Source organism: Scardinius erythrophthalmus (genome assembly GCF_964197995.2).
Source record: "Scardinius erythrophthalmus genome assembly, chromosome: 21".
Lineage (NCBI taxonomy): Eukaryota > Metazoa > Chordata > Actinopteri > Cypriniformes > Leuciscidae > Scardinius > Scardinius erythrophthalmus.
This window is the reverse complement of record NC_138241.1, coordinates 15,371,136-15,390,254: the sequence shown is the minus strand read 5'-3', so window position 1 is coordinate 15,390,254 and position 19,119 is coordinate 15,371,136. Positions and strand designations below refer to the sequence as shown.

Sequence of the window (19,119 nt, the reverse complement as noted above, 5' to 3'; positions counted from 1 at the left end):
TCGCTAGCCATCTTACTAACATCCCTGCTGTTTTCTATACAGGCATAAGAGCTCCTGTATAGCTGAAAGACTAAGGGCCCTATCATACACCCGGCGCAATGCAGCTCCAGGCGCGATGCAAGTGTTTTTTGCTAGTTTCAGCCCAACGCAGTTATCATTTTAACGTCCTGCGCCACGTTGTTTAAATAGCAAATGCATTTTCGCACAAATGGATGTGCTGGTCTTGAGAACGAAGTGTGTTCAGGCACATTTTTGGCGCGTTGCTATTATGAGGCAACTGAAATAGACTGCGCCTTTGACCAACTGAAACCTGGTCTAAAGTCAATGGCGCAAGTAATGAGCGCCTATAGGCGGGTCCACAACGCGCGTACACTTTGTCTCATAGATGGTTTGCTTGTGAGCTTTAACCTCGCGCACGAGCAGATCCGTTTCCTCGCTAGAGTTTTTCCGCTTGAAAATTCCGCCATGTGCGCGAATACACTTCAAATCAGCCAAAAGATTTTATAAAATTATCCTACACGAGAAGAAATGGTTCTAAATAGAACCTTGAAGGGTTCTGTCAAGCAATTCACATATACAACCTTTTAGAACCATCATATATAGAACCATCAAGGGATAATTTTATGGATTTAGTTTGAATTCATTTTGCTTTGATAAATGTTTTATTTTGATAAAATGTAATGAATTTGAACATCAAGTAAACATACTATATCACGCAATTAAAAAAATAAACATGTTAAACATACAATCGTTTAAGACATTTCTCCTTATATAGAACATTTTTGGCATAAAGGGTTATTTAAAATTCAGTCAAGAACCCTGAAGTTCCATATTAAACCACATTAAACCTTTTTTCCCCCTATGAGTGTATCAAAAAGGCTCACAACTCCAATTTATACAGCTGCCATATTAGGAGTTGCAGTTTCTTCCATTCATTTTCCCATGAATGGTCCATCTACTCCAACTTATACTGTCTCTCTACTGACACAAGTGATGACAACCATCAAAATCTGAAATAAATAGCCTTTAGCAGATACATTATGAAGCTAGTCACCTCATTGTAAGATCAAACCACAGTCTTAAATAAAATTAAATTTTTCTTAAAACGAACCTATCATGTAGTTTAAAATAATTCAAAGTGGTGTAAATTCTGCATATGCAATGGATTGATGTGTACCACTAAAACAACATAATGGCAAGAAACATCTATGAAACGTCTACACTGCTATCGTCCTTGAAGAAGTGTATATGAGGTTCTCATTTGCATAGGACATCACTAGCAATCGCTCAGACATGTCAAGAATAAGTGGCGGTAGACTAATGAAGATGTGCTTATTGATATAGTGGCATAAAACGCTTTAAAATAATCAGCAACAAATGAAATTCACACTAGCTGCATAGAATAATGATGCAAGGTAGCCCAGCTCTTTAATCTCTGGCACTTGTGGAAAATACCATTGGTGCAGGCAGTTCAGACAGTCAAGGGAAATAAAGTGTTTGAAACTTTTGCTATTAATATAAAGGAGACTAAAGGAAACAAACTTTCCTGTCTTGTCAGACTTTATACTGTGCTCGTAGCATACACTCTTCAATGAACCCTCATTTCCCACTACACTTATGGTCTTCAGGATCCGTTCGGAGCGAATGTATAATTTTAAATACATATGATATATACATATTTTTTTAATTTACTTCCCAACTATTCATTTATGCTGTGTTTTGGGGGGATATGTGGTATGTTACCTATTTAGCAAAAAATTACTCAACTACACCATTAGCTTGCATACGAAATATTACATTTTTAACTTTAATCTAAATTAAACACAAATGCGGCGGCGCACACTGTATATATTTTTATTGTAAATAAAGCTCAAAATTAAATTACGTGAATGGTAATTTGTGTTAGCTGGGAAGGATTTGCATGCAGGTATGATGTTCATTCTATTCATCAGGAGCAGTTTTCATATGTTTCATTAACAGTTCATGTAAGTATTGTGTATTTATCATTGTAACTGTTGTTTCCGTAACCCCAAAATGCCACTTTACTCTCACTTTGTGTTATTTTGTATATTTTTAAATGACTGTGGTGGCTCATACTTATTAACTAGCCTATTTTATTAATAAAAACGAGTTTGGGATTTCCTTACATTTTAATACCATTTTTTCATCAATATTAGTCGTATTCTTACAATTTATGTGTTTGTTAAGTAAAGTGGGATGGTACTGTGTGTGTGTGTGTGTGTGTGTGTGTGTGTGTGTGTGTGTGTGTGTGTGTGTGTGTGTGTGTGTGTGTGTGTGTGTGTGTGTGTGTGTGTGTGTGTGTTTGTTTGTGGGTTTATTATAATTTTTTATATAGTGACGACAGAGGATAAAGGTGACAGGAGAGACGAGGATCCAAATCCAAATTATTTAATGAGCAAACAAAAACACAAATAAAACAAAGGACAGGAAACAGCGAACACAAGAGAGCTTAGAACCACGAGGGAAATCCAAACCATACAGCAACAGGCCAAACCAACGACTGACCAAGAACAGGAGACACACAAGGACTATATATACACACATGAGGCTAACAAGGTATCAAGGGGACACCTGAGGAACCAATCAAGGTGAAAAAACTACAACTATGGCACGAGACAGAAAGTGAAACAAAATTTCAAAGAGAAACACAGAGATCATGACATATATTTATACATTTTGACACACACACACACACACACACACACACACACACACACACACACACACACACACACACACACACACACACACACACACACACATATATATAAGGTTGTAAAAAGGTTGTGGCTTAATGACCATGGGAAAGTGTGGGTCCCATGGCCAAACCATTTGAGAATGACTGATTTATAATATAATATAATAAAATATAATATAATATAATATAATATAATATAATATAATATAATATAATATAATATAATATAATATAATATAATATAATAAAATATAATAAAATATAATATAATATAATATAATATAATATAATATAATATAATATAATATAATATAATATAATATAATATAATATAATATAATTATTTGGTATTATTCTGAACATTTAAACTGACCTTCCTCACAAATGCAGGTGATATTCTTTCTATTCTCTCTTTCCCCACATTTCAGAGTGTTTCTGGCTCAGCTGAGGTTCACTGAGGTTCATGTCCCCCGAGCAAACCTTCCCTCAGAAGCCTGAAATCAGGACAGATTAAGACTCCCAGAGATGCATTTCACTTTCTTTTTTCTACAGCAATGCCAAACAGAACAATATTGCACTTCTCCCGTTTTAGACACCACTTTTTCAAATGTCTTGAAGATTGTTAGCAGAACTGCAAAACGACACATTTCCAGGGGATGTTAATGGCTTTTTATGTTTTGTGAAGAGAAGACACCCTTTCTGACTCAGATTTATGAAGCCATCGATTCCTCTGGCAGACTACCTGCTGGCCTGTATGCTAATAGACTGAATCTGCACATAAAGCCCTGTTGTGCCGATCTATATCACATTTGTCTGCTGGTGCAGATACAGTGTCCACATGCCACTGATAGACGAGCATGTCGATAACCTTTGTTATAAATAAAGCACGCCCACATGGGATAATATTTGATCAATACCCGCTGGAAACGTGGCAAACTGATGCACAATGCCAATAATTAAACAAATTACAGTCTTAATAACTTCAACCGGCAATGAGCATCAATGAACATGTTTACATTCAAACCAATACGCTTAACTTCCAAAAATAATCTTATTAAATGAACTCGTTGTCCCGGATCACATGGAAACCAATAACCCGGCAGCACAAGTAAACCACGTTCACAAGTCTTTATTAATAAATCAGTTTATTCCTGGTAGTGACATCAAAACCTAATCACTCATGTATATGACTCAAAGTATTGCATTTGTTATGTGAGATGTGACGTTTAAAAAAACAGTGCTGGGTAACTGATTACATGTAATCTGGATTACATAATCAGATTCCAAAAATGAAGTACTTGTAATTAGATTATATTTTAGATTATATTGTGGGAATTATCACTTTATAAGTAATTTAACCATATATTGTTTTTATTATAACTTTTTATTATTTTAACATGTTGTTTTAAAAATGTTATTTTTTCACCAATCCCCTGCAGTTCCATCATGAACCCCAGTCTGGGAAAACCTGACATAATGTTTAACGCACTTCATGTTGTTGATTACAAAGATGAGAATACACAATATTATTCAATGTGAGAAATGAGTTAGGTCAAATGTAATCTAAAAGTAAACATAAAATAGTCAGATTATATTACCTAAAATATGTAATTCTTTAGATTTTTTTTGCTGACATATAGCTAATGTGACGCACCTTAAACGTACAGTATTTTTTTTTTTCGCCGCTAGGGGTCGCTAACCTCTTACAATAACAAAAGCGTAGTTTGATGATGCAACATTTGCTAAGAATTATGGACCTTGTCGTCAACGTCAAACCGACCGATCTAATAATGTTTATGGATGAGTAAATACATCGATGTTTTTATCATGACTGTGATATGAAGCAGGTCGGGATTGCTAAGAGACAGCTATCAGCTCCACACGCGACGTGAGTCCCGCGGATATAAAAGGAATATGGACTTCATTCTACCGAACTACAAGTGCAGAATTACAACTCACAGGTCAGTTTATTAGACAAATTAAACTTGTGAGGTAACGCAGCGCTGTTTCACTTGGTCTAACATTACACTAGCACACTAATCTGCATTTGAATGTGTTGAAATGTAACGTTATGTGTTAGTTTGTCTGTATGAGACTAGCAGTAAGCTAGATCAACATTAGAATAACATACAGATCATATTCTAACATTTTATCATTGTTGAACTATATAACATTGATTAGTTTTATGTAAATGTGCTCACCTGTTTAATAAAGTACATGTAGGAGCGGTCGAAGTCTTGGACGTGGAGCTCTCGTTTATATACTGTCTATGGGAGCTCTAGGCATCTCGAAAACACCGTGCTGATATTGATTCTCGTTTTAGTTCTCCTTTTTTATCCAAAGTCTGCTTGCCATGGTCCATAATGTTTGAACGAAACAACAACAGCGTGCAGATAGACATTGCAAACTACACAGTTGTCCACGTCTGTCGCCTTGGTTACAATCAGAGGGCTCTGGTTGCTATGGCAGTACAAGCGAAACCAGGGAAAACGCGGATATGACGCCATTGACGGCGACAAAACGGAAATAAAGAAACAGGACGCGTCTTCGATTTAAATTACAAATTTCTCCTGGTTTGAAAGTTGTTGGAAACAGTCGGGATAATATAAGTACACAACTAAAAAAAAAATATAACATAGATATAGTGATTTTTGCTATTTTTAAAGCAAAAAAGTTACATATTGTGCCTTTAAGGACACTTTCCTGTCACATAGCCAGACATGCGCACTTCAAGCCGACAGAACGCAGGATAATGTGTTTACATGCTGGGTGAAAAAATGTTGTGTCGATCAGTGTGTGCATAAGCCATTTATGACTTTACTCCCATACAGAAAACAGAGTTAATGTGTTTACATGACCACACGATTATCTACTTATTAAGCATAGTTGTGTTAAGAATGTGCATGTAAACACGCTCAATATCATGAATTCAGCATCAACCATCTTATTATGTTCTCATGCATTCAATCATTATCAAAGCGGAGGAAATGAGAGATTAAACACATCACGGAAACACCCCAGGTAACATGTGCCCTTCTGTGCTGACAATCTAGCATCGGTTTCTCCTACCCGAACCCTAAGCATGACTCATCTGAAGTGAAGTTAAATCAGATCAAAAAAGACAAGCACTGTCACAGGTACAAGATCCACTGTCAGTGTTCTGAAAATCATTATAAATCTTAAGCGTGCGAATGCATAAATCAACCTAACAATCTCTTCAACTGCCACATGTTTGGAAAAAGAGTCATTAATGGACAGCCAGCACTTCTGCCAAAGCACGTAAGCGGTATTTAACAACCAATTGTGCGTGCAATTCACCGAGAAGTTAATGTAGCATGAAGGAATGTCACACGTACAGTGCTGCCTTTTCCAAATGGGATTTCTGATACAGGGCTGTGAGCTATTCTCACTCCCACAAAGCAGCTAAGTACCAAACACTCCAAAAATACACTTTTATTTTCAAAAAGCCCACTTCAAGGGTGTCCAAACTACAGCCCATAGGTCATGTGCAGCACCTGTTCTGGTGCAGCCGGCGAGATACTTTAAAAATAAAACAGAGTTTAGAATTTCGCTATTGAAAAAAAAAATGATCGACCACACTTTCCTAGAATGTGGAAAAATTTGAGGGGTTTGAACTGTTATGTTTGGAGGCTTCATTGAAAAAGAATTCATATATTAGAATTCTGTATCCGAGTGTCAGACTGTTGTTCCCTAAAAGGTAAACTTATTTTATTTCCTGACAGACTACAGCACAAAATATGATTAAAACTCACATATTAAGCGTTTAAAAAAAATCTTGCAATCTGTCGTTAAGATTAACTTCCTTAGTATTTACCTCTATAAGACAGAATACATGTTTCAGTGACTTGCAATGCCTTTTGCAACAGAACGTAGACACAGACTACAAGCAACAGCGGCCAACAGCTCACCTATCAAGGCAGTATTCTGAGAAACCAACATTTTAATCCACACCGGATGACAAAGCCCATTAAAATATAATTGCATACATAGCTCCTTGCACATACAGGTCTGCTGAAGGATTATAAGAACAAGCATTTGTATTTATTGGTCTTCTGAACCGTGAGGGTAATGAGAACACGTTCACTCTCAGGGGCGAGCGGCATGCCAAGAGAATATAGATGTGAAATAATTAAACGAAAGACCTGACATTGCAGTTCACAGAGGATGCCAGTAATAAAATGTCACAGTGCACTCAGAGGAGAGAAATACAATAATTATATGAACATGAATAGTACCATATATAAAGCTTTAAACATATACAATTAAATCACAAATAGGCTTAACAGAAAGAAAAAAAATTGAAAACATCAGGCTAGCATGGGGTCATTCAATATTTTATATGTGCATTCAAGAACACAACGATAATATCTCCTGCTATTCTCAAATGTATAGGAAATCACTGAGGGTAAAGGATTGGAAAATGATGCAAATGACGCTTTGGTATGATCACACTGTAGGATCATGAACAGGAACATCGTGCACCCTTTCAGAAAATGTTGGTTTAAATATAATCTGCCATCATATGCATTTGAAGTTGTTCTTGGTACTGTGAATAACCCTTACCATCAAATAACGTCATCAAATCACCATGCTCTCATGACTACCTCTTATCTAGAAATCAGTCGTTTCCGCAGCATGGTGGCAGCTTATATCCTTTTATTTTCCTGGGGGCTATGATTCAAACACTTACCGAGGGATTATTGAGACTGCACTTATTTTCTGTCATTTCCTGATATGCAAAATGCATACTTGTCAGCTTTGTAGGAGGATGCAGAGACTAAAACTAGCTCCATTTTTGCCAGAAAGCCCACTCAGTTCACCCAACCTGTTGCACATCAACGGCCCAGAAGACAGGACTGAGATGAAAAATTTGTGTTATTGAGAGTATTGCACATCTTATAATCTGCATTCATGTTAAGGTTCTTACTAAATTACTTAACTTATGGCACCATGTCTTTCATAAACTCTTTATTTCATAGATTTAACTAATATATTTGGCAAATTTAATTCATTTTAGACTAAATGTAAATGTTAATCAATAGCATTGTCAGAGTATCAGCCAATTAATTTGCACGTCTGCATTCATCATTATAGTTTAATAGATATAATACCCAGTATATATATATATATATATATATATATATATATATATATATATATATATATATACAGTATATACAGTATATATATGAGGGAAGAACAAAACACTACTTGGTTAAGGTATTTATCTGACAAATTATTTGGCAAAAGTAGGCAAATACTATGTGAAAAAAATGCATAGAAAAACAAAAAGCTAACAGGAAGCATACATTGACTACAAAATACAGTGACTACAATCAGTTATTAATATTTAGTTCTTTTTGCATGTGTTCAGAACTTCTTTGCAGGACAGATGGTCAAACATTATGTCATCACAAATAGTTTCATTGCGTTACTACAAATAAAACAATTGGTAAAACTTCAGTTTAGGGTCCAATTCTGACTATTAACTGTTAATAGCATGCATATTACTAGGACATTGGCTGTTTATAAGTATAGAGCACATATTAATGACCATATTCTACATCACTTAATCCTACTGTGGCGAGCAGGACGAGGCAGAGGGCCGTGGGGGAACGACGCGAGGCCGGTGGCGTGATTGCTGATGAGCGACACCTGTGCGACGCACCGGTCTCGTATCTCTCACGGAGGAGCGGAAGCATAAAAGGAGGAGCGACGACGGTGAAGGACGAGAGAGGCCAGGCCTGGATTTTATTTGATGTTTTGTTTCTGTTTTATGTGAACGTCCCTCACGGACGACTGCTGCCTTTACTTTCGTTTTGTATTTGTTTATTTTACGTTTATGTTCACCGGTTCCCGCCTCCTTCTTCCCACAACATCTAACCTTGCAACACCTACATAATGCCTAAACATAACCACTTTACTAAATATCAATAAGCAGTAATAAGGAGTTTATTGCGGAAAAAGTCGTAGTTAATATTTGGTGAGCATTGGACCTTAAAGGGTTACTTCAGGATTTAGCATTAAGCTTTGTATTAGTAGAAAACCTGTAGTATTTTCGAATTACCATGCTTTCCCCCCTCATATCCCCCTGAGAGGAGAGATTTATGTATTTTTTGTCTGGAAAAAATCCTCCGATGACGCAAAAATCGTCATTTTGCGTCATCGGAGGATTTTCTGTCCAGAGGCTAAAGACTACAGCCAGTAGATGGCGTTGTTCCGCATGTTTACAACCCGCCCATAGAGGGTGGGATCTCACTCACAGAATGTACACAGTATCAGCTGTCTTTCTTTGGAAGCTAAGCTAGCATGCTCTTGTTCTGTGGAGAAAGCTGAATAATAGGAGAAAGCTGAGTAAGTAGGGGTTACCATCTTTTTCCCGGACTTGTCCGGCGGGCGAGATCGTTAAAAATGTACGGGATTCGGCTTTTGCGTTCTGCGGTCGCCATTCAATGTTTACATGCACACCTCTCGTTTCAATCTAGCTGAATTAATTCCGATCGGTGAATCTGACTGTAGTGTTTACATGAACGCTAAACAAGGTTAGGATAGGTTGATGTGCGTTTTAACATTGCTAAGAAAATTCCCGCTCCTCCGTGAGAGATGCGAGACCCGGCGCGTCTCAGTAATGAAGCCACCGGCCTCGCGCCGTTCTCCCGCGGCCGTCAGCCTCGTCCTGCTCGCCACAGTAAACATGATGAATGGCGACTGTAGAACGCAAAAGCCGAATCCCGGACATTTTTGGTCTCTAAATCCCTGGCAAACTCATCACTTACTTAGGCTAGCCTTGTTGTTTTCAACTGTGCTCTCTAACCGGTAGGCGTGGCCTCCTCAGGCAGCGAAGCAAGTGCATTCTGGGAGTTGTTGTCTTTTATCCACATAAGCCAAAAATACATTTTCTGGCTTTTCTCAGTCTAGAAAGCTCCAAATTCAAAAATTTCTCCACATTTCTTCTACTTAAATGACCTATTTTAAATACACATTCATCTTCCCAGAGGTGAAGTATCCCTTTAAACTAAAGTGTGACCTAACAATCGACTCCAAGCACAAATATACAATATGTTAAACAAAATATTTAAAACATTTTAAATAATATTTGAATAAAAGGGTAAAGATGTCAATTTTGCAAGGCTGTATATAACTTTGGGCCACTGCTGTACAGTATATAGTAGAAGTGTTTAAGGTAGTTGGGAGTTACAGCCTTGGTGCTTGATACTCCTGAGATAGGAAAATATGATTTCTGGAAGGTTCAGCAGTAACCCTTTAAAATGAAATGCTGAGATTTTCAGGCATTGTTTCCTGAGAACAGGCCTTCGAAAATGGCTTCCCATCACTTATTATTTTAAGATTCGATCTTGAATGTTGAATTCCGAAATCTAAATGAATTTTTAAGGTTCTAACCTGATCAAGTCCCCCAACACCACACCATCTCCCGTAAGAATCGTGCCCTCTAATGAGACCTGTCCTGACAAGATGGTGGTCTGTTTTCTGTCACCATCATGTTTGAGAGAATTAAAGAGAGGCCGTTTTAATAAACACTAGAAAATTTACACTGATGGATACTCTTTCCCCTTGGCTGGTAGATTATCTTGAAAACAGGGAGCATGAGTCACACTGGACATGTTTCTTGGGACCCAATAAAGCTTCACATCTACAGTAAAGATGCATGTGAGCTGTGGAGATAACATCTTCACTAAAGTCTAGATGGTTCCTGGGGAATTATTACCAATATGGACCTGTGGCTCCTTCCCAAGAACAATGATATTTTTCAACATAATGTGTACTATGTATCAAGTTCTTTAAATCATATATGGTGTAGCACAGCTGAATGCTCTCAGCCCAGGATGTATTTGTTGTTTTGGAACAGTGTGCTAACAATTTACTTACCGAGTGGACAGATACAAATGTAGTTATTGACCAGATCAATGCAGGTGCCCCCATTAAGGCAGGGTCTGGACTGGCACTCATTCATGTTCTCGGAGCATGTTCGACCTGCATGATGGACATTAACACAGACAATATGGATAACAAGAAGCCTGTCTCATATCATGTTGTAGGCTACTAGTGTGGCCTCATTCGTGAAACACGAGCAGAACTACTTTGGGTGTAAATCATTCGTAAAGCCGTTCTGATGTACATTTTCAGATTGAAATGTTCAAATGTTAATGTTAGTGTGTACTCCCTACCACGTGTAAATGGTGCGTCAACCGTTCGAACGTTCTGTGTCCTTTTAAGCGAACTGATGACACTGCATTTTGACACACTATGGAGCATAATGATATTTCATGAGTTTGTTTGCCCAGTCCTTTTTTTGTAGCTGAGAGTTGTAAACTGTTCAACTTTGGATAAAATGCTTCACTCGTCACTGCCACTTTTTACCCAGCCGCCCAATCACAGTGGAGGAGGGTCAGGACCAACTACACAGACCAACCATCCTACTTGTACAACGACTGAACAACAATGGAGAAGTTAATATTGCTGGTTACTGCATTTTTATATACAGTGAAATTCTTCCAAATGAGATAGTAGTCACACGTTACTGCCATGGATAATCCCAATTATAGCAAACAAAGCATCTCAGATGGAAAAACGCTGTGCTTGCAAAGCACTTTCAAACCAGGCTTTTTTTCAGCTGGATAAAAAAGCTTTGGTGGACACACATTAATTGAATATTTATTGTTAGGCATATGACCTATCAGTCTAATATTAATCTTTGCATTTATGCAATATAATGGAGCCAAACCTGAGAAGGAAGTCCAGAAGATTCCACAGCGTTCCTGGACACGTCATTTGCATAGTTGTAATTCATAGATGGGGATTATGCTAATTTTGAATGAGCATGCATGAGCACCCTATTTACAAATGATTGGAATTCATTAACATACACATATTTAATTATCAAATTTGATGTTTACTAAGCGTTTGTGAATCCAGAGTCGAGTTTTTGGGAAGGTCTGTTTTACGTGCATATTACTTTAACGAAAGTTTCATGAATGAGGCCCAATGTGAATTACCATTTGAAACATGTTTTATTCCAGTAATGAAACACATTTCCAAGTAAAACAGTGTATTCAATGAGAAAATTTTTTTTTTTGAAGTCTTGAAGTCTTGCTTATAACCTTCATATAAATAAATTAACTATAATACTTTAAAAGAATAGTTTCAAATAATTTATTTCAAACAACGAATCATGATTATGCTATACTTATAGCCACCTTTTCTCTTTTATCATAAGGAATTCAACAATGTTGATATTGAAAGCCAATGCCTAACAAAGGGCCAGAGACAGTCAGTGGTACCACAGAGTAAAACATTTAGCTTACCCTTAAATCCTGGAGCACACAGGCATTGGTATCCTGCCACCAGATCAATGCAAGTGGCACTGTTGGCACAGGGTGCACTTTTGCATTCATCTGTCTCAAGCTCACAGAACTTTCCCTCATATCCCAGCATGCAGTGACAGGTGTAGTTGTGCCGTTGGTCCAGACAGACAGCGTGTTCTGAACACTGATGCCCAGAGCAGAAGTCAATGTCAAGTTCGCAGAGGACTCCAGTGTATCCGTGACCGCAAAGGCAACTTGAAATGCATAAAACAGTATCTCTTAAATGGAATCCCAAGCAAAACAGCCAGACACAGTATGAAAATAAATGGATGAGTCATGGGGGAGGACGATGTAATTTGCTTAGCTTTCGATCACAGGAACATGCTATTTGTTTTTGCAGCTATGGGTGGTTTAATTCTAGAATGAGACTGTAAACAGCTACTGTACATGAACAGAATTTCAATTTTAATTTTATACTAAGGGAAGCATCCTGTTTAAAATGGATAAATCCATCTCAATGACTCTTTTGGGGGAAAAAGCACCACATTAGGACAACAACATGCTATATTAAAGGTATAATTAATCCTAAAATTAAAACTTTGTCATTTACTCACCCTCATGTCATTTCTGAACCCTTATGCTATTGGTGTATCTATGAAACACAAAATATTTGTTTCCATACATAGTGACCATACAATATAAAATAATGTATAATTTAAAGTCATAATATACATGTGAATGGGAATGGAAATGGAAATGGAAATGGAAATGGAAATGGAAATGGAAATGGGGGGGAGGGGGGGAATCACTGTTTGATGCTATTGACATTCAAAATGCACCAGGTGCCATTTGATTTAAGAGCAGGAGCGTATGTGAGGGCTATCAACAAATAGTGACTACATTTTGCCCTGTTTATAACACTAATCTTTCGTATGGCTTCAGAAGACTTGGAGCACAGAACATGAGCCATATGGAATATTTTTAGGGTGTCCATTTAGGGTGTGCAATTGTTTCTTTTTTGTAGCCGAGCCTGACAGTCCATACTCACTACAAACTGTCGGTTTATGGGGGAAAAAATCTGTAAAGTTCTTTACATTTTTGGTTCAGTAGAGAAACAAAGCATGCAGGTTTGGCACAACATGAGGGAAAATAAAATAATGACAGATTTTTTTTTATTTTTGGGTAAACCATTCCTTTCATTGCTACTTTTTATTTCCATTTGAGTTCATGCTAATATATATATATATATATATATATATATATATTATATATATATATATATATATATATATATATATATATATATATATATATACAGTATATATATATATATATATATATATACACACAGTGCTGGTCAGAATTATTTGCCCCCTTGGTAAATATGATCAAAGATGGCTGTAAAAATAAAATCTGCATTGTTAATCCTTTTGATATTTTATAAAAAAAAAAAAAAAAAAAAATCTAACCTTTTACTGAAGTAAAATAATTGAAAGTGGGGGGAAAATCACATTATAAAATAAATGTTTTTCTCCAAAACACATTGGGAAAAATTATTTGCCCCCTTTTATTAAATACTTTTTGCAACCTCCTTTTGCCAAGGTAACAGCTCTGAGTCTTCTCCTATAATGCCTGATGAGTATGGAGAACACCTGACAAGAGATCAGAGACCATTCCTCCATACAGAATCTCTCCAGATCCTTCAGATTCAGAGGTTGTCAGGTTTTGATTTTTTATCTGTTGGTATTTGATTGAATCCATGATGCCATGTATCTGAACAAAGATGTCCAGGACCTCCGGCAGAAAATTAGACCCACAGCATTAAAGATACAGCAGAGTATTTCATTTTACACATGGTGTACTTTTTTAACCCTGTATGAACCAAACCTATATTAAGTGTTTGCTGCCAAAAAGCTCTTTTTTTGTTTGTTTTGTTTCATCTGTCCATAGAACGTTTGAAAAGTCAAAAGTCAGTAGTTGACACTACTGGAAACAGGACGGGTTCTATGGTCAGATGAAACAAAAAAAATAGCTTTTTTGGCAGCAAACACAGGTTGCATAAAGGTTTCATACAGGGATAAAAAAAGTACCCCATGTGTAAAATGAAATACTCTGCTGTATCTTTAATGCTGTGGGCCTAATTTTCTCCCAGTGGTCCTGGACATCTTGTTCAGATACATGGCATCATGGATTCGATCAAATACCAACAGATAAAAAAAAATCAAAACCTTACAGCCTGTGCTAGAAATCTTATAATGGGCCGTGGTTGGATCTTCCAACAGGACAGTGATCCAAAAACAAACATCAAAATCAAAACAAAAATGGGTCACTGAGCACAAAACCAAGTATCTGCAATGGCCATCCCAGTCCCCAGACCTGAACCCTATAGAAAATGAGTGGGCTGAACGGAAGAGAAGAAGCACCAACATGGATCTGGGAATCTGAAGGATCTGGAGAGATTCTGTATGGAGGAATGGTCTCTGATCTCTTGTCAGGTGTTCTCCAAACTCATCAGGAATTATAGGAGAAGACTCAGAGCTGTTACCTTGGAAAAAGGAGGTTGCAAAAAGTATTTAATAAAAGGGGGCAAAATTTCCAAAACATTTATTTCATAATGTGATTTTGCCCCCACTTTCAATTCTTTTACTTCAATGAAAGGTTAGATTTTTGCTGTTTTTTTTAAATAAAATATCAAAAGGAATAACAATGCAGATTTATTTTTTTACAGGCATCTTTGATCATATTTACCAAGGGGGCAAATAATTCTGTATAAATATACACAACCATCTTTGAAATGTATTTCATGTATTTATAAAAACCTTTATATGACAGAATCCTATTTGAATCCACTTAATTTCCAAGCAAGGCATTTGCTGTATTCTAAACTTACATTCTCACCCAGACTCACCTGTACCCACCAACCTCATCCACACAGGTGGCTCCGTTCTGACACCTGTGCTGGACACACTCATTTATGTTGACCAAGCAGGTCAGCCCAGTCCATCCAGGTGCACAAACACAAGCGTAACTGGTGATGTTGTTAAGAACACAATGTCCTCCATTGGCACATGGCTGTCAAAATTAAAATCAACCATTATTCCAGAACAAGCCCTCATTTAAATATGTGTGTAAAGGTAATTCTGGTCTTTTGTAAACAGAATTGCTTGGTCCCATTGCTAAATAAAACATGCTGGTTAATGAAGGAAAGCTAATGCATTTTAATTGCCATTTACGTAGGTGATTATCAGCACAAGTAAAACAAATCCCAATGATCAAGCGTGTTCAAAAGAGACATGCAATTTGCCTTTGGTATATAGTTCAGTGACAAAGCGTGAAACAGCTTCACACATCTTCAAAAGAATATAGCATGCAAAGAACATTTTTTTTTTTTTTTTTTACCTGCTCTTTTCATGTGCTTTAAAGGAAGTGGAAGAGGGTGGTGTATGCATTTTGAATGAGTTCATACACTAAAAAAGTGCATATGCCTTCTCGTTACTGTAAAAAAACTGTTTATCCTTGACATGACTCAAGCTTTTTCATTTATTTACTGTCTGTCTTGTCGTTGATAAAACAGTTCAGCTGACTGGAAGTTTTGTTAGTGTAATGGACCACTTCTGTTTGGAAATAGTACGTCTCACTTATTTCCGGTTATGTTTACTTTCAATGTACTGTGGTCAATGAGTTGAACAAACGCCACATAAAATTAGTGTCCGTAATAAGATTAAAAAATTTGCCAATTTTTATTGACAGGTGAAGGTATATTCTGATGTTCTGATGTGTTAAAAATACGCCATTATTTCACCACAGGGTGTCAGCGCTCGTCTAAACTAGTGACCGCGACGCTGAAGTGTATGAGAACAGATGAATAACATCAGTACGAACCACAAACATTTATTTATTTGGATTAAATATTTTAATATTCATTTCATAATTCATAATGTAATTTTTCAATGTCAGTCTTTACACTATTTACATGTTTATGCCCCAAATGCTATAATATTCAAAGTAGTTGACTGTCATTCTCCTCTACGCTGTGTACGTTATTGATAGCATATAGCCTATTTAACATCATTACATTCATTCATTCAACTATTTTAAAAGACTCGAATAAACATCATTGCACACAAGCAATCCTTTTAATAGTCAATTTCTTTTAAAAAATGTAAACCCAACAGGTTTGAAATATCAGAAAGAGAAAAAAAAAAACTATTAATTAGAAGACGAGCATATAAGTATGGAAGCTTGTTTCCGCCACAAAATAAAACATTTTAAAAGATAATTGCGACTTTTTATCTCACAATTGCGAGTTTACATCTCGCAATTCTGACTTTATAACACGCAATTGCGAGATATAAAGTCAGAATTGCATGATATAAAGTCGCAATTGCGTGTTATAAAGTCAGAATTGTGAGATATAAACTATTTTGAGGTAAAAAAATAAAAAAAGTCTGTCTTTTTCCCCCCCTTAGAATTAGACGTTATATCTTGCAATTGTGAGTTTACATCTCACAATTCTGAGAAAAGATGTCAGAATTGCGAGATATAAACTCGCAATTATGTGTTATAAAGTCAGAATTGCGTGATATAAAGTCAGAATTGCGAGAAAAAAAGTCAGAATTCTGACTTTATAAGACGCAATTGCGACTTTATTTCACGCAATTCTGACTTTATAACACGCAATTGCGACTTTATATCTCGTGATTCTGACTTTATATCTCGCAATTCTGACTTTATATCTTGCAATTCTGAGAAATAAAGTCAGAATTGCGAGATGTAAACTCGCAATTGTGAGATAAAAAGTCGCAATTATCTTTTAAAATGTTTTATTCTGTGGCGGAAACAAGCTTCCATATATAAGACTGGTGCAGCTTATGGTGGATAAATATATTTAGCCTATTTATTATTCAGAATGCACAATTCTTTTGGACATGAGACAGTCCAGTTTGTTTGTTTGTTTGTTTTTTTGTTTAATTTATTATTACTTTTGTTGGAATTATTGTAATAATGGTGTTAATGCACATATAAAATCATATTTCCTAATTTACAGTAATAGTTGAGAACATTGTAATGGAAATGATTTGAATTACGAGGGATTAGAAGGGGCTGACCAATTCTGACCTACCTGTAGATAGCGAGGGCACTGAGTGTGACAAACATGGGACTGGTCACCTGGCAAATCCACACAGAACGTTCCAGGAGGACAGGTGACATTGGGAAATGCGCAGGTGTTTATGTCAATCTCACAGTCAACACCAGTGTATCCTGCAAAGGGAGGTGAGAAACACAAAACAATTTAAAGAATCGCTTAGCCTTTACCATGGCTGCCTCCTTGATTGGGAACTAAAAGAAATCTTGTGCAAAACTGGAATTTAAAAGATTAAACAAGATTGAAACGCCTTCGCTCTTGTTAATGCTTTTGAGAATGCACTCCATATTTTCCTCATGTCATTGTACCTCAATCAATAAGGTCAATCAATGAACATGAAGCAAGCTGGAAATCAAATTTCTCCCCCAACCTTTGTTTCGAAAAAGAAAGTAAAAGAAAACGGCAATCAATTTTTTGAAAGCTTATTCAAAGCTTAAAAGTCAGTCAGTGCAAGTGAAAAGAACAAAATTGTAAAGGTCAGAAAGAGGCCAGGCTAGTTTTTTCAAGGGCTTTTTGAGTGAGAGAAAAAAAAAACTGGCTTGCTTGCATTTGTTTTACAAAATGAAAACCAATCATTTCAAAATACATTCACATGGAAGCATAAGCAGGAAGATCACACTTATGAAAATTAAGGATGGGTCAGGATGCTCAACTATGGTCGATTAGAGCAGTTAATACTACATAAAATGTATGTCGATTTTTTTTGTCATTTTTTTAGCTTTATTATTTTTAACATGCCTTAAGAATGAGTTTTAAAATGACCGCATTTATAGCAAATTCCACAACTTTAAATAAATATTTTTTAATAGCGTGCCGCACGAGTGCTATTTTTAGACCGCAAGGCCGCGTGACGTCAGCAACGTAAACCGGAAGGGGGTCAACATAGAAGCGCGCTCGCTTATGATTCATGCTAGTACTGCTTGTTTTCTGCCGGTTCTCCCTCAAATAAGAACATGCCGAGTAAACACTGCTGCTATGGAACTTGCAGAAACGACTCCAGACACTATGACCGTCCACATATGAAAGATGTATTCTTTATTCATTTCCCGAAGCCAAAAACCCAGAGGGATAAATGTGAACGATGGGTCTACGCCCTAGACATTATTTTGAATGAATGAATGAATGAATGAATGAATGACACTCTCTCACTCACACTCACTCTCTCTCTCTCTCTCTCTCTCTTATTTATATATATATATATATATAATATATATATATATATATATATATATATATATATATACATATATATATATATATATATATATATATATACACACACACATATATATATATATATATATATATACATACATATATACATATATATAGGCCTATATATATATACTATACATATATATATATACATATATAGTTACTTGTAGGTGCTACTACTGCCTTGAATGACATGTATTTATCATAAAAGTCATATGTAGGCCTACTTTCTTAAAATACTCTTATTTAAATATGTAAGACATGTTCAGCCTCTGCCTTTTTCTAGCAAGCCTGGTCATGCTACAGGTAGGCCCTAGATCTGACAGATTTACTTTTTCTGTAGTAAGGAAACAGCCTTAGGGGGGAGGGTAAAATAATTGAGAGAATTTAGATTTGATATTAATTAAAAATTAAGTGTTGTTGGTTGTGACCAAGTAGCATTAGCGAACGCTAAACAAAAAATAAATACATTAATAATAATAATATAAATTACCCCCAACAACTGTCAGACGTAAGACAACCAGAGGACATAGTATATATGACAGACAGGACATAGGGTGGTAAAAGATAGCTTGTTGAAACTGCAAAATGTCACTGTCAGTGGCATAAGGCGATGTTTTTTGGGGGAGAAATTCTGTCGATAACAATCTACCTCTGGACCAGGTCGGCTCTTTTTCCCGTCTTTTTCAGCCCTC

General features: G+C 36.4%; 1 protein-coding gene across 1 annotated transcript in view; it reads right to left on the bottom strand.

Moving 5' to 3' along the window:
• eys (eyes shut homolog) overlaps positions 1-19,119 on the bottom strand; it is a gene marked incomplete at both ends in the record, with an annotated part of 268,937 nt that overhangs the window by 210,929 nt on the left and 38,889 nt on the right. The window contains 4 exons of the mRNA XM_081351375.1: positions 10,628-10,732; positions 12,064-12,317; positions 14,972-15,135; positions 17,186-17,325. Of these exons, the coding sequence (XP_081207501.1) occupies positions 10,628-10,732; positions 12,064-12,317; positions 14,972-15,135; positions 17,186-17,325 (663 nt within the window). The remainder of the gene's footprint in view (positions 1-10,627; positions 10,733-12,063; positions 12,318-14,971; positions 15,136-17,185; positions 17,326-19,119) is intronic.